This window comes from Melospiza georgiana, chromosome 27, assembly GCF_028018845.1.
Source record: "Melospiza georgiana isolate bMelGeo1 chromosome 27, bMelGeo1.pri, whole genome shotgun sequence".
NCBI classification, from domain to species: Eukaryota; Metazoa; Chordata; class Aves; order Passeriformes; family Passerellidae; genus Melospiza; species Melospiza georgiana.
Genome location: NC_080456.1, coordinates 1217403 through 1233915, shown reverse-complemented (window position 1 = coordinate 1233915; position 16513 = coordinate 1217403). Strand labels below are relative to the sequence as shown.

Below are 16513 nucleotides of genomic sequence, written 5' to 3'. Positions count from 1 at the left end.
CAGATCCCTCAGTGAATGATTCTCCAGGAGGAACTGAGGAGCACTCCCTGGCTCTGTCCCACCTCTGGGCCAGAGGTGGGTTTGCTTTGTGCCCAATGGGATGGGAACAGGGACAAGAAATGATCCGGCACGCTCGGCCACCCATCCTTCCTGCCGTGGTTAATATTGGAGAGGGCGGCTAGCAAGGAGTAAATATTAATGACAGGGTATGGAGTAACCTCTGCCCAGCACCACCTTACCTCAGCACGTGCTGTTCTGGGAAAACCCATCTTGCTCCAGTCACTCCTGCAAAGGCCTGAAAATTTTTTTACTAAAATATGCTCCTTCCTTTCAGGAGCAAAGTAGAGCCTATGGGAGCATGGGTCAGGTACAAAGCTGTGTGGGTGTTTCTGGAAGAGAGATCCTCACACAGAAAAGAAAGAGGGAACTGTGGCAATCTACAAAATAAGAGAGTTTTGGGAAAGCTGCAAAAGGCAAGCTCCAGAGACAGCAGAACTGTGATTAGAGCTAAGCAGCAGCTATGAGATAGGTCAGCAGAAAACTTATTTAATATGTAGAAAAGCAAAGACAAATAGAACAATGATCTGTGTATTAACGCTTGTCTAGAATAACTCTAGAAGGCTCTGGAAGGTGATCCAAGTGGCAGGGGCTGGCAGAAGCTCTAAGAAAAGGGAAAGAAGGGAGCAGGGAATGGTCAGAAATCCTCCCCTCAGAGATATTGAACCCAGTCACCTCATTTCCCCTCCTTTCACACTTCAAATGAGACAAACAATCCTTGAAAGTAGTTTATTCCACAATAACGATTAGTCGATAAGGATGTGCAGTCAACAGTCAGCTACTGGAATGCAAGTGTGGGCCATAAACCAACCCCACAGAGCAATTGCTTCCTTCACCTCGACCATCGCCCCGGCCCGCTGCACCCCTGGGGCACGGTGGGAGAGGCACAGCACAGCCTGCGAGGGCAAAGGTGACGCCGTCCTGGCAGCTGGCGTGGAGGGCAGGCAGGACACGGCACAGGCACAGGCACAGGCACAGCCCCACTCCCTGCTCAGCCCAGCCCCACCGAGCTCTGGGTCACAGGCGCCTCCCCGAGCGGGCACACAGAGCAGCCAGGTCCTGCAGAGAGCGCGTGGCTGCAGGGCCACAGGAGGAGATCACCGAGTGCAGCACCTGGCTGTAGGCTGAGCACAACGGGGACACAATATCAGGGCACTTATGGCCTGAAACTGGGCTTGGCTCTAGCCTTTCACCAGAGCTGAGAGATTGGGGTATAAGGTAAATCAACATGCCTGTACACTCTGCACACTCCTGAACATCAACCAAAGATTATTTTATGGACCCAAATGTCTCTATTTTCCCTCCCAGATAACTCCCAGTTGTCCAATCAGGTATTTTCCCAAGCTCTGCTCAAGGTCAGAGCACTCCATCACCTAAGGAAGGCCATTTCCAGACCTTTGTGCATCCTCCTGGCAGAAAATCCAGCACTTAAGGCAGAGGGCTCTGTGTCCCTAATGAGGTGTTTTGCAGCATTTTCCTCATGGCTGTGTCCATAGCCACACGTGGCTGTGTCACAGCTGTGTCATTTAACACATTGCAGGGGCTGGTGCCTTGCTCAGGATGCCACTACACTCCCTCAGGGACAGAGGTTGGGTCAAGCAGCACAGCCCCTGACTTGCCCTCTTCAGAGCATATTTGGAGGAGCATCTCTGCACAGCAGCCCAGGAGCATGGAAACACCTATCCTGGTTTGATTTCTCCCTGTATAATCAGGCCCAAGTGTCTCCTCTGAAAGCAGGAGCTCCTACCTTTGTGATTTTTGTAGAAGACGCAGTTATTGGCACAGGTATCCGGGTGGGAATCCCAGAAATCAGACCCACAGGAACACAGTGGAGGCAAATCAATGTTACAGAGCTTGACTTTTTCCCTCATCTGGGCTCTCAGAGCTTCAAGATACCTGCAAGGGATCAAACATTACCTCTGGCAGTATCACCTGGCTCTGCACATGCAGGTACTGCCTGTACCTCACGTGCTCCTTATCTCGCTGCTGTCTGTCCCTCACTCTCCTCTCCTCCAGCTGCAGCTGGGCCAGGGCTGCCCAGGTTCCCTCTCCTGGGGAGGGCTCTCTCTGCTCAGCCACATCTCTCATCCTCTGCTCCTCTGCCCGCCGCTGATTCTCCTTCTGCCTCTTAATCCTGCGGGAACACACACAGCTCAGAGAGGGAGCTTCCCATCCCAGCCTCCATTCCTGCTGTGAGGTCAGGCCACAGCAATCGGGGTGATGCTGCTGCTTCCAAAGGCAAAAGTGACTCTGCAATAATTACAGCATTAAATATAAACAAACATATTGGCTTTAAACATAGAATGGTCAAAAATGCTTCCCGAGCCTCCATTCTTCCCCTCATATGGCAACACCAGCCTGTGAATGTTCTCCTGCCTTTAAACTCTTCCTGCCCTCCTGTTTCCTCACCATCCTGAATTTCCTCTTTCCAGCTCCCTCCTGCATCGCACCCACACATGCTCCTGCCACACACAGTTCCCCACAGCTGCACTTCTGTCCTTAAACAAAGCTGGGCTCTTTAATACCCCCAGAAAGGACCAACACCTTGGCTTCCCAGCTTCCCCACTTCCCAATGTTTCTAATTATGAGGCAGCTTGGATCCTTCTGTAAGCACCTTCCAGGACAGGGAAGTGTGACAGGGCTGGGTACAGCAGAGACATTCCAAAACAGGCTTTAAAATGTACTTTTAACCAAGTTTCCCTCTATTTCCTCAGTCTCCCTTGCGCCTACATGGCCCTCCAGCCCTTTAGTGGGACCTGGGTTGTGTAATTTCCACCAAACACAACATTCCCCTGACAAGCAGCAATTGCAAAGCACAAAGGCTTTACACCGAAGTGTCTGACATTTTATTCCCAAATGCAGCAATGTGTCCCAGGCCACTCCTTGCCAGGGGGCATTAAAACCAAAATCAAGGCTGGGAAGAAGTCAGGACAAGACATTTCACACCCCCTTCATGTAGGGGGTCAAATCTTTACATCCAGAAACAAAGTGCTTAAGTTGATCTTCTCTGGTGGAGTTATAAAATTGGAAATGTTTTTTAAATGAAATGTAGAACCTTAAGTACAGCACAGTAAATCCACTCTAGGCCAAGGCCAGCTCAGGGCTTTACACCCTGTAATTACAAACCCAGCTCCCCTCTGCACACACTTCAAGGGAAAAAATCATAATAAAAAGGTATTGCCCTAACTAGAAATCCCTGGGGCCCTGCCAGCATTCACAGGGGGGGACAAGCTCTCCCAAGCTTCCAAGTGCCACTGGAACGTCACGATGTGGCTCAGGGAGCACTGCTTTAGACTGGCAGTTTTTCCCAAAAAATGCCCATGAAATCCTGCCCTGTGGTGCCTGTCCCAGTCCCCCAAAGCCTGATCACAGAAAAGCCAGGACAGTCAGATTTAGGACAGCTCATTCAAAGGAAAGCCAGGGAAAAAAACAAAAATTACAGGATCTTTCCTATTATGCTGTGAATTTTCAAAGCTTCTCCTTAGTGAACTTCTTCACAAGAAAAGCTGAGAAAATTCCACCACAATCGATACTTTAACACTGATACCAAGTGTTCAACTCTGGAACAAATGCCTGTAAAATATTTTATTACACTGTATAAGTTTTTATGGCTGCGAGGGGAAGGGTCTGGTATTAAAAATGCCAGGGATGGTCACAGCTTAGCACAACGACATAACCTCACCCCAAAGTTTCTAAACACAGGCTTAGGTTCCCAGAGTCATGGTTTGGGGAGTTGGCACTTTTCCCAGCCCCATGATTTGGCTCCAAGCTGCTCATGGACTTTAAAACTAGATAGAGAAGTGCTAAAGGCCTCAACATGGCCAGAGGGTGTGTGAATCCCACCCAGACTGTTGTGGTGTGCTGTGATGTCCCATTTTGGCCTTCCAGGTCACTTTCCCAGGTGTGCCTATACCTCTCTCCCTTCCCCCTTGCCCCCATGCTGAGTGAGTCCTGTCAGTCAGGCTGAACATTCCAGCAAGGCCTCGTGTGGTTGGTCAAGTTCAAAGGATGCCCCTATGCCCAGAGGTCATTGGCCTGTCTGGGTGTCATCTTCCCCTGAGACCCTGCCCCTCTCACCTGGTTGGTGGCTCACCTGTACCTCCCCTCCCCCATCCCTGAGCTTAAAAAGGTGATCAGAGCATGCAGTTGGGATTCTGTTGGAGCAGTTGCTCACGTTCAGACCTCTGTAACCATGGAATAAACCTCTGGACATTAAACCCTCCAGCAGAATCCTCTCCTTTTCTCTTCACCATCGCCTGAAGCCATTCCTCCTGAGGTAAACGGGGTCCTAACAAGCCTGGACTTGTTCAGTGCCCAGCTGCAACCACCAGCAAGCCAAGGTATCTCTGGGGTGATACACCGCAGTTACTGCCTTTGGCCCAGCAGCGAGGGTCAGACTGGCCCAGGCACAATCTAACTGGTAATATTGGGAGCTTTTTTCCAATACCAGACAAACTCACAAGATTTTCCAACCCTCTGAAGGAGCCTGAGGGAGGAGGTGACCCCAGCCCATGCACAGACTCACTGGGCCACTCTGTGCTGCCTGTCCTGCTGCCGCTGGCGCTGCCGCACTCGCTCCCGCTCCAGGGCCATGCAGAGGCGCCGGCACCGCAGGAACTCGCTCTGCCGCTGTGGAGAACAACAGAGAGATGTTTAGGAATAAATATCCAGGGATATCAGTGCTCAGCTTGACTGCTGGAAGAGGGAACCTTTCCCCAAAAGACCCTCAATGTCTCTGAGTGCACATGACCCAGCACTGGGAAGCTGCAGAGATGGCAACAAGGTAGGAAAGACCAAGTGATCTCAAAGCATTGGAGAGCTCTGTACCAGCATCCCTCCACTTTATGATCATGGTTTGTATTTTTGACCCACTTTACCCCTTAATGATCATGGTTTGTATCTTTGACCCACTTTATCCCTTTATGATCATGGTTTCTATTTTTGATCCACTTTATCCCTTTATGACCATGATTTGTATTTTTGATCCACTTTATCCCTTTATGATCATGGTTTGTATTTTTGATCCACTTTATCCCTTTATGATCATGGTTTGTATTTTTGACCCACCTTATCCCTTTATGATCATGGCTTTTATTCTTGATCCACTTTATCCCTTTATGATCATGGTTTGTATTTTTGATCCACTTTATCCCTTTATGATCATGGTTTGTATTTTTGTTTGGTTTTTGGGGGGGGTTAGTTCTGAGGTTAATTCCATGCCTGTTTGGGGGTGGTTGTGGAGTGCTGATGATAGTTGGTTATTGGTTTTGATACCAGGAAATATAGAGGAAGGTTAACTGAAAGTGTTTTGATTACAAATCATTTGGATAATCATTGGACACTGCCTATGGATGGCAGCTCTGCCACCTGGCAAATTCCTAAACTCTCACTTTGCTGAGGGGAAAAGAGCCAATTCCAACTTCAGCCTGCTTCAATTTGGAGCCATGTGGATACTGGTGCTCCCCTGCAGTGGAATCCTGTATCTGCTCCAAAAGATGAAAGTATGACACCAAGCTGGATTCTGTATGTGCAGGAGAACCACCAAGGTGGCAAAACCATTGCTGAGACAAATCCAGGGGCCCTGCAGGGAAAACTGCCATGTGGATACTGAGGGTTTAGTGTCTGGGCTTTGGGTGATGCAGCAAGGGCAGGGAAACCTCCTGGCTCAAGCTCCCATCAAAAGCCCTCCCTGCTGAGGGGTACAGACATAATTTGAGCTCCATGACTCCCAAAAGTTTCATGCACAGATTTTTCTCCATGAATGCCAAAACCTTTGGGCTGAGTTTGTCCACCTCATTCAGTGGAGAGAGCCCAGCACAGCTGGAGATAAAGGAGGAGGAGAAGAGATCACCAGGCTGCCAGTGAAGAAAACCGGATGGAAAAACCCCAGGCAGAGGAGAGTGCAGCAAAACCAGTTATCTTGGATGGATCAGAGCCAAGGAGATTAAAAGCAAGAGGAAAGGGAACAGCAGGGTTAGGAGGAGCAGCCTGAGAAGCCCCAGCTGTTGTCGTCGAACCGGTGAGAAACCACAACCATATTTGGGATCAGTTGGTTTGAAAACACTTGTAAGAAACAAAAACCCTGCAAATTGTTCCTAATTTTACACTGCAAACTGCAAGAAAAGTGACAAAAGGAGTGAGAAATGTTCCTCTTCATAGCAGGAGGAAGCAGGAAAAGAAAAGTCACTGGCTTTAGGCATCCAAGAGAAACATCATCATTCTCTATCACTGAGATTAGCACGAGCCAAACTGTCCAAACTGTCCAGGACACAGGCTGTAAACCCTCACTGTGAAATCATCCACTTGGCCTGCAGGCTGAGCTTGAGGCTATTCCCAAAAGCAAAGAAACCTTTATATTCCAGCCTTGTATTTAAACAAGATAAAGTTAGCTTTGCTCTTTCTTCTCTTTTTTTTTTTTTTTTTTTTTTAAGCATTTTTGGCAGCTTCTTGAGCTCCTTGCAACTGCAGCAAGCACCCCCTGGTTTTGCCAGACAGAATGAAAGGAGCCTGTTTCTCCTTCAAATTTCTGGTGTTATTGAGACCCCAGATTTTGTAGGAGTAGTAGGTAACAGTTCCACTTAGAACAGATTTTCAAAAATAACCTGGTAGCTTTGCCTAAGAACTGAGACCAAAAGCTGACAAACTAAACCCAGTAGGGGTTTCATACATCAAAGTTCCTCTGAGGTTTCTCATTAGAGCCAGCAGCATTCTTAACACCCAATCTCTTCCAGACAAAACCACAAGGGGCTTGGCTCCCCTGGACAGACCTGCTTCCTGGTTTCCTCTTGCTCCACACCAGCCCAGAGTCTGAGGGGAGGTTGGCATTCACTGTGTGGCCTCCCAGGAGGGCTCGAGTCCTTCACCGTCCCACCACAGACCTGAGGGATAATGGAGGGGAGCAGCATCAGCATCACCACAGCTCTTTGTCATCTTCCCCCAGCAAAATGCTCATACTGGAGGCAGGGCCTCTGTGTGATCCCTCCAGACCTCAATGACCCACCTTGGAATGGGCTTTATCTGGGGTCCAGGTTGGCCATGAACAGGAGAGATGTGCCACATCTCAATATAGGGGTCTGAGCACCAAAGCTTTGTCAAAACATCTCTAAAGAAATCCTTGGAGGAGGGTTTTGGTTTACTTTAAATATGGATGCACATCTCCCCATCCCAAACTTGTATTATGAATTACTTGAAGTGTGAAAAAAAACCCTCAATGTAAGGGGAATTCCACAGCCAACATTTCCCAAAACCTCAGTGTAAACCTCAGCACAAACTTCTGCTGTGTCCCTATCTGCCCTGCCAGCATTTCTGCTCCAAGCTGCACTAATCCCCAGCCAAGGCTGGGCACACACTGCCACAGCCACAAAGCCTTTGCCAACCACCCCAGGCAATCAGGATGAACCATTTCCACCCCCCAGATGCTCAGAAACAGCTGCCTGGAAACAAAAGAGGAAGGATAAATACATCCAGCCCTCCTCAACCCCTCCTAGGGCAGGGCCTGCCACCGGGATAGCCACAGCCATCTCCTTCACCTGATGATACAAAGCTTTGGGGGGAGGGGTTTTTGGGGTTTTTTTTCGGTTTTTGGGGTTTTTTTCCTCCTCTTTTCAAGGTTTCCGACTGATGTGATCTCTTTTGATCTCTTCCACCCTCAGGACTTTTAGCATAAGGTCTGAGCATGGCTCTGGGTACGATGTGACAGCACGCCCTGGTTTCAGCTTTCACCTGGGCAGCTGCCAAGTGGCATCACAGGCAGGCAGGAATCCAAGGCCATGAAAGCAGGGAATGGCAGTGCTGACCTCACTGAGCTCCAGTTCTGCTCCCAAACCTGCTTTGAGGATGGTGGGCTGAGGAGTAAAGCAGGCCTGAGGGAGCAAATGCTCCTCCAAGAGCAGCCTCTTCCAGACACCAAAATAAATTTATGATCCAAACCACTCAAGACCAACTTTGCACGAGTCTTACTTTTTTAAACTCAATTTTGATGTAGAAGCCATCATCCTGCCCAGTGCCATGTGCAGCTGTGCCCTGCTCCAGCAGCTCAGCAGGCAGATCGTGGTGTCCTGCCAGCAGCAGCTCCTCACTCTCCTCCATGGGCACTGCAGCTGCTGGGCAAGGGTCTGGATCCTGGAGAAGGGAGGACACGGGTGTGAACATGGAGTTGAAATCTGGCTGTTTGGTGCCAAGGGAAAGCTGAACACCCTTGGAGCAGCTTTAGCACACAGGAGGAGGCTGTGTGTGCTGTCACTTGGATGGGATCTGGCAGCACCATGTGTTCAGCAGCACCATGGGCCACCAGAGCTGGGCAACAGGAATGCAGCAGGGTGACTGTGACTGTGCCCTCCCCAACGGCAGAAGCAGTGGGGTGAAGAGAAGGAAAGGCAGAAACCTCTCCAGGCACAATTTCACAGTGGCAAGGAGCTGGAATCTCAGAGACACTGAGTACAGAGCACACTCCTTCAGATGGGAAGTGGGCAGGCTCCCCAGTGGCAATCCACAATATTTTGAGAGGCAGCAGATTGTTTCCTACAAAATAAAGAATTAAAATGCCAGAAGCAAGCTTGAAGCCAGGATATTTTTTTTCCCCCATGCTTTCTTTTTTTTCCCTTCAGCGTGGTGGGAAGGGAAGCACAGGACTGCTGAGAGAGGGAAAGGATGGATCAGCAGAACAGGTGATGCCAAGAATTCCTTGATATGGCTCTGCTGCTGTTTGGGAAGGACAGAGAATAGCCTGGAATTATTTGATAGGGACAACAGGAATTACTCCATCAACCCCATTATGACAGAAGAGCTGCTTTGGTAAGGATAAGGGAATAGAGGGAAAGGTTATTGCTCTGGGTGTTCCTCTGGAGCACTGAAGGCAGAAAGACATGACACTGTGGAAAAACAACACCAGCTTGGTGGAATGAGACACTGGGGAAAAGAATTTGGGTGCTGCCATGCTGGGGAGCTACAGTTGTCCATCAAAGCCTGGAGGCAAAGACTCAGTAACAGGATGAGCTGGAACACTGGACAGGTCATTTCCAGGCAATTACCATGCTGGTATCTGCTTGGGAAAGAGGCAATTAACTCCTTGGGTGCTTTTAACCTGAATAGAAATCTTGGGGGGAGAGAAGGAGCAGCAATCTTAGGAACATGGATTATTATCACAGGGAATGCAATACTTTACAAGGAGAAAGGAAAAAGATGAAGAAAAATGCAGAAAACAGAACTGAGGGAAAAAAAAAAAAACATTTCAGCCAGACTTGCTTTGAGTTAGCAGCAGCAGGGAGAAAACTGCTGGGATTATTATTGGGAAGAAAAAGTCAGGTTATTCCTAAAGCTGAGGTTTTTAAGGAGGACGGACCTCCCCTGGGCCAGAACAGCAGCCAAGGTGCAAAAAGCTCCCTGAAATCTATGGAGGTCCAGATTATCAAAGGGCACAAGGAGTGTCTTTCTTTATTTAAAGGGGAGGAAAAGGAAACACCAAATAAAAGATTTTAGCCTCAAGAGTTTAACTCTGACTTTTGAAAAAAACAAGAGGAAATCACCTTGCAAACTATCTGCAAACCACAAGAAAACAAGATAAGCAGCAACCAGCATAAATTTGTCAAGAGTCAGGCCAAGATAAACTGCATGTCTCCTACAATAGAAGGAAGAAGCCTCAGGCAAAGAGCAGCAGAAGACTCTGGGGTTCCTGGCCTAATTCAACACTGGGGTAAAGCAAAACCTGTTAGATGGAAGTCTGATATGGGATGCACAAAACTGATTAAAAACATGGCCCAGATTTGGTCTCAGGAGTTCACTGCACAGAAATAGGGTAAGAATGAGGTGGCCTCTGCTCTTTGATTTCATTATCAGCCTGGATGAAGGAAGAAAGAAGCATCTTGATTAAGCTACTGACCCCACTTGCCTTGTATTGGGTGAAAACCCTTGGGATAAAACCAAAGAAATGGGCTGGAATACAAAGCACAAAGGAATCCAGGGAGCACAAAAGCAGAGGCAGCACTACCAAGGGGGTCAGGTCCATGGTTGTGTCTGTGGCAGCCTTTTCCCCTGAAGGGAAGATGCTGCACTCCTGCCAGGCTGGGAACATGCCAAACCTTCATACAGGGAGAGATTTAGATTAATATGGGAGCTTTTTCTCCTCATACATCATGGAGTAATAAAACAGAGCAATGCAATAAATCAATATATTCCTCCCAGAACAGATCAGGGAAGCTGTTAAACTTCCTTATGTAGATTAACTGTAGGTGCAGTGAGGCTGGGATGGGAGGATGGTCCCAAACCCCTCCCAGTGTTTCTCACTGCTGTGGATGACTTGCCCAGGACTCCCACGGATCTCCTGTAACCCTCTGGCTCACCTGGGCAGTGGCTTTGTTGTTTATGTGAGCTCATAAATCAGCCTATCTCACTGAATGCATTAGTAGCTCAGACAAGAAGGATGTTTGCTGTTGGAAACAGGTAACAAGGTTTTTGAGACCATAATTATTGTGTTTTTCTGAGTCCTATTTGCAGAGCTGACAGACTTCATCAGAAATCCAAGAGTACAAAGAAGAGGCAGAGCAGCCCTTCTATAAAAGGACAGTTTCTAGATAATCAGCAAAGATCTGCTTCACCTTTGGTGAACCTGAAAAAGAGAAGGGAATGAAGATTTACAGGATGGGCAGGAAACTGGCTCCAGAGGCAATCAGTCAAAACATCAGGCTGGGTTGCTCCTGGTGTTCTCCAAAGTACATCAGTTCAAGAAAGGTCTTGGCATAGAGACAGGGAAAATAGCTACAACAAAAAAGGGGTCTTGAGAACTGAAGGAGCAAAAGCAGGATGAAATTCAGCAGAATAAAAGGTGGGACTGACCTCTTTCCATGCAGTGCTTTCAGGAAAGCAGCTGCATGCCAACAATCCTCTACCAGAAGCTAGCCCCGGGTGAGGAAAAAGCCTCCAGATCTTTGCCACCCACACAAAACAAGCAATTCGTGCCATGGAAAGAGGTGCTGAGGTTTGAAGAAATAAAGGCACCTGAAGGGAAGGCTGGTCATCACATTCCTCCCAGACACCCAGATCACAATCTCAACCTTTAAAAGTCTACTTTGCATTCTTGAGTTCATCTCAGAGATGTTTTCACACACTTCATCCTGCTGCCTTCTCTGAAATGGGTTAGCCACAAGGAAAGCACAGTTTATTTCATTCCTGCTGGACAAACTTCCTGATTTATGCTTTGAATTTGCTAATTAGAGCCAAACCTTCAGCAGTGTGCAAGGTGATTTCTCTGCCCTGCTCACCTGCTGCCTCCAGGCTCCATGGGACACGTGGGACAGGATCCTGCGGGACGCCAGCCTGCGCCGCACCTGCTGCACAGCCCTGCTGAGCTGGGCCCAGAGAGAGGCAAAGAAAACACAAGTTCAGCTGCAAGGAGACATCTCCCAGCCAGTCTGCTCCAGCCAAGGGGCTCCATCAAGGCAGCACACCCAACACACAATCAGGGTCTTTCAGAGCTGCCCCAAGGTACTGAAATTCTGATCCAGGCAACTCATGTGCTCACAAAACATGTTGCTGAGATGCCAGATCCTAAATTTTCTTGCTTGGTATCCTGCCAGAAGTGATTTTCCACCCCAAGGTACTTCAAGTGGAATGCATCCCATAGTGCTCCAGCAGAAAACACAAGTTCAGCTGCAAGGAGACATCTCCCAGCCAGTCTGCTCCAGCCAAGGAGCTCCATCAAGGCAGCACGACCCAACACACAATCAGGGTCTTTCAGAGACCCTCCTTGCTCCATCAAGGCAGCACAACCCAATACACAATCAGAGCTTGCCCGAAATTCTGATCCAGGCAACTCACGTGCTCCCAAAACATGTTGCTGAGATGCCAGATCCCAAATTTTCTTGCTTGGTATCCTGCCAGAAGTGATTTTGCACCCCAAGGTACTTCAACTGGAATGCATGTCATGGTGCTCCATCTGGAGTAACTCCAGCTCCTAGGCGAGCACACAGGCTTTCTAAACCACCAAATGCACCATAAACATCACTATTAAAAAAAAAAAAAGAAAAGCTTGAACAGTCCTGAAGGCAGGTTTTCCCAGATTTCGGGCTGCACGAGACAAGCTGCAATGAGGTGGCACCACCTAGTGCCACCTCTGCGCCAGGACACGGCCGGGAAAGCGCCGACCGTGCCTGCCAGCAGCCAGGGCAGCTCAGGCACAGCGTCTGGGATGAGACACCCAGCTGGATGCTCTGAGGGGCACCACAGCGTTCAGGGTGACAGTGTGAGCTGGCGTTTCATTCAACAGCTAAACCCAAATAGCAGGGATGTGCTGTGGAATTAAAAAAGAAACCATGGCCCGTTGCCCATTTCAAACCCCGAGGATCCAAAAGGTTGAATGAGTGATGGAAGCACAGGAGGGGCAGGGCTCACCTCAGCAGCTTGCTGCTGGAATGGCTCCCCGTGCTCCTCTTCTGGCTGGGCTGGGTCACAGCCACTGGGTGCACAGATGATGGCAGCAGGGAGGCTCTGGAACAGGCACGTGTTCTTCCAGGGGGTTGAATACTGCACAGCAGCACTGTTCTCTCTCTCCACCTGCCAGGAAAAAGCCACGGGGATCTCCAACCATGACCCAGCAAGAAGTCAACCCTGGTGACATTTCACCACCCTTGGGAGGGAGGTTTTGGCTCTCCATGCTGGGAATACAAAGAAGCATCAGGCTCTTTGGGGCTGAGGGTATTTGAGGGCTTCCTGCTTGGGGCTGGCAGAGTTACATGAGGACATCCCCAGCCAGCCATGGAAACAGCCCAAACACCCCAAGGGTGGCCAAAGCTGGTGACATGTCAGCGCATTCTCTTTTCTGCCACAGTCAGATCCTGGCAAGCCTCCCCAGCACTTGTTTGAGAATAGAAAGAATTAAATATATTCAGAGGATAATCCAAAACAAGCCCATGGGGGGAAAGGGAATGTGGAGACACAGGGAAAGCGTTGTTTGGAAATTACTTGGCTGCTCTGGAAAAGGGATCGGAAAAGAAACAGCAGAAAAATGCTTTGCTTCAAAGGCAGCCAGGACACATCCACATCATTCCCAACTCCTGCATGGCTGTTTTGTAACTCCAGGCAATTCCACAGAGAGCTTCAGAACTCTGTTCTGCCGCTGCCTGAGGGAGCCAGTAACCTTTCCCTGGGGAGGCTTCAAAGCATCTCCAGCACCAACCAAAGTGTGACGCTGACCCAGCCTGGACACTGTTTGCCACCACAGGGTCTGAAACCTCAGATTTTCTCATTTTTTCTCATTAACACCTTGACTTAAGGTGTTGACTTAAGCTCCAGTGTTTGGGTTTTTCCCAGTTTATGCTGTTAGGAGGAGTTTCTCCTGCCAGAGCCTCACTTACAGCTTCGTAGGCCTTCTGCAGCTCCAGCCTGCGGCGCAGCCTGGCCTGCCGGTTCACGCGCTGCCTCACCTCGCCCTGGAACCTCCTCAGGCTGGCTGCCTTCTGCTGCTGCTGCTCCTTCAGCTCCTCCTCCACCCGGGATGCTGAGGCCTGGGTGATGTAGAAGCAGATTTCAGCAGGGTTTTGTTAAACTGTAGCACCAGAGCCGCTGTGTCCCTGGATTCCCTTTTCCCCACACGGAGTGACCAGGCAGACAAGCAGCGCCCAGAGCAAACTTCAGGTTTTGTTTCAAAATATCTGGAATAACAGCTTGGACAAAATCTACTGGGTTATTATGGGCTGGATTCAGTCTGACTAGAGATACAGAGCAGGCACAGCTCTGCCTTTGCCTCTCTGCATCACACAGGGAAGGAAAGAAAAAGGAGACCCTGAGAGCAGCTCCAGCTCCTATTAAAGGATGCTCAAATATCCAAAGCCTGGATCCACAGGAACAGGCCAGCCCCTCATCCTGGTGATGTTCTGCAAGGCTGGAAGGAAATCAGGGGAGCAGTTCACAGAGCACAGCACTGCTTCAGAATGTCTGTACCATCTGAAGTGAAAGATTAAGAGCAATGACCTGAAAAACCCAAAAATCCCATTTTGTTTTCTTGGCAATTCTGCCAAGCAACACCACCATGGCTTAAATTAAAACAGCACTGCTCTGCTGGCTGCCAACACAGTAAGAGAAAGCAGAGACTGAAGGGATGGAGGAAAGAGGTGAGGCCCCAGATGAACTTGGAACAGTTCATCAAGGTCAGCACAGCCCAACAAAATTCCAAGACAGGGAGAAATCCACCCTGTTAGGGATGAAACCAAGAGTGCTCCAGGGAACAGCCCAGTGCCAGCTCACCCACTGCCCACCTCAGCAGCAACTCTGATGCATGAGGCATTACTATGGGTTAATTAAGTGTATTAAAAAAGCTCAGATAACCCTGGGCAGCTTCATTCACCTCACATGGGGAGCCCCAGGAGCATCCAGGCCCCCCGAAGCTGTCAGGAAAAGATCAACTCCCCCAGAAGTTCCACAGTGCCAAGATGGAAGTCCTGTGGAATATGGAGATGATTGATTTCCATAAATTATCTCAGCCTTTCAGGATTTAAATTACAATATAGAAATAAATCATCTCAGAAGGGCAGGAGCTTCTATAATGTTCAGACATTAATTACAGGGGACTGAACTCATCATCCAATATTTAATGCACTTTTAGTCCTCTTTAGAACAACCCTCAAAACAGAAATCCCTGAGATAAGCATCCATGAAAATTTCCTTATGTGTTTCTAACAGGGTACAGTAGAGAGTGGCTCCACACCCTGAAACACTCAGCTTAATCTTTTTTTTTTTTTTTAATCAGCAACACAGAATAAAATCTTGACTCCCTGACATCCTTAAGGGATGAGTGGGAAAGCAAGAAGCAGCACTGGCTGGGTTCCCCACCTGACTGATGTTTAAAATTGATGCATTTCTCCTCAAAGAACAGTTTATTGGAGGGGGATCAACCCAGAGAGATGTTGAGGTGAGACAAAGTAGAAATTCTCCAGAGTAGAGACCATTTTGATTTAAGTGAAATGTACATCTTTGAGTTAAGTCTGTTGTTTGAAAACACAGCTATTTAGCCTGACTGCAAAAAAGCCTAAGCTCAGAGAAACTGCTTCAGTGAAAGACAGAGATAAAGAGAAAAAAGACCAAAAGTGATAAAGAGAAACAGAGACTGCTGTGAGAGCAGGTCAACCTGACCTAAGAATTCTTTCTGATAAAGAAGAACTAGCAGCAAATGTCACACAAAATTTATTAAAATGACTGTGTACGAACCTATTGTGAAATTGTATGCGTATGTATTTGAGAAGAAAATAAAAAGAGACCTGAAGTCCCCAAAAGTACGCATGTCTTTAAAAGAGAGTAACCTCCACATACATCCAGCACTGTAATAAACATACCTGTAATAAATGCAATGTAATAAACATGCCAGCTTTACAACTTTCACAAAGTTGTAGAGTTTTGTTTATCTCTGCAAAATAGAGGGCTTGTGCAAAGGGGAGGCCAAACTACACCGACACCACAGCAGCTTCTGACCCCGCTAAATCATATTAAAACAAATTATTATTTTTAGGAGCCATGTTCCTGGCTGTCCCCAGGCTGTGACAAAGATCCCCTTTGGCTCTGGCCCCGCTGGGGGTGTTAGGGGCACAGTGAAGGGTTCGGGTCCCGCAGACGATGCACTCACAAAGGCCGGGCTCTGCTGCCCGGGCGCGCTCTCCACCCAGGCGCCCACGGCCGCCACGCTCTGGTTCCGCTCGGCCAGCGCCCGCCACCGGCACCGCGGGGGCTGCCCCGGCCCCTTCGAGGGCAGCACCATCCCCGCACGGCCGCGGGCCCGGCCCTGGGGATGGGAGCAGAACTCAGGGTGTGTTCCGGGCACTCCAACCCGCACCCGCCCCATCTCCCGCAGCCCAACCCGCACCTGCCCCAGCTCCCGCAGCCCAACCCGCACCTTCCCCAGCTCCCGCACTCCAACCCGCACCTGCCCCAGCTCCCGCACCTGCCCCATCCCCTGCAGCCCAACCCGCACCTGCCCCATCCCCTGCACCCCAACCCGCACCTGCCCCAGCTCCCGCAGCCCAACCCGCACCTGCCCCGTCCCCTGCAGCCCAACCCGCACCTGCCCCATCCCCTGCAGCCCAACCCGCACCTTCCCCATCTCCCGCACCCCAACCCGCACCTTCCCCATCTCCCGCAGCCCAACCCGCACCTTCCCCATCTCCCGCAGCCCAACCCGCACCTGCCCCAGCTCCCGCAGCCTCTCCCCGCGCTGCCCTCCCGCAGCTCTGAGCGGGGACCCCCAGCCCATGGCGGCTGACAGCCCCTCTGCCCCATCACTGCACCCCTTCCCTTCTATCCCCACTGCCACCTCCTTTACCCCACCTCCAGCTCCCCCTTTCCCCGAGGTTCGCGCTCCGATCTCCCGGTACCCGAACTCCACCGCCCTCCATCCCGGCCAGCCCCTCCTCACCCCCTGTGTACCCTCACCCGTCCCTGGGCGCTGCCCCACGGGCTCGGGCCCATCCTCCCGTAT

At 49.7% G+C, this 16513-nt stretch overlaps 1 protein-coding gene across 2 annotated transcripts; it reads right to left on the bottom strand.

Moving 5' to 3' along the window:
- Positions 1 to 812: 812 nt before the first annotated feature.
- Positions 813 to 15806, bottom strand: CCDC15 (coiled-coil domain containing 15). Of its 2 annotated transcripts, XM_058041266.1 has the most exons (10): positions 15665 to 15806; positions 13404 to 13553; positions 12442 to 12603; positions 11313 to 11399; positions 8017 to 8178; positions 6825 to 6935; positions 4583 to 4686; positions 2021 to 2191; positions 1805 to 1953; positions 813 to 1181 (listed from the first exon to the last, which is right to left on the bottom strand). In XM_058041266.1, exons 1-10 carry the CDS (start codon positions 15794 to 15796, stop codon positions 1075 to 1077), a joined length of 1335 nt encoding a protein of 444 aa, XP_057897249.1. In that variant the 5' UTR covers positions 15797 to 15806; the 3' UTR covers positions 813 to 1074. The 2 variants fall into 2 exon arrangements, with proteins under 2 accessions (XP_057897249.1, XP_057897251.1); XM_058041268.1 differs by lacking the exon at positions 2021 to 2191.
- Positions 15807 to 16513: the final 707 nt, after the last annotated feature.

Coding starts and splice junctions, on each gene's coding strand:
- CCDC15 (XM_058041266.1), bottom strand. CDS start 15,796: ATGGTGCTGCCCTCGAAGGGGCCGGGGCAGCCCCCGCGGTGCCGGTGG. Junction 12,604..13,403: donor TGCAGAAGGCCTACGAAGCT/GTAAGTGAGGCT, acceptor TTTTCCTGGCAG/GTGGAGAGAGAGAACAGTGC. Junction 1,954..2,020: donor CGAGATAAGGAGCACGTGAG/GTACAGGCAGTA, acceptor GATCCCTTGCAG/GTATCTTGAAGCTCTGAGAG.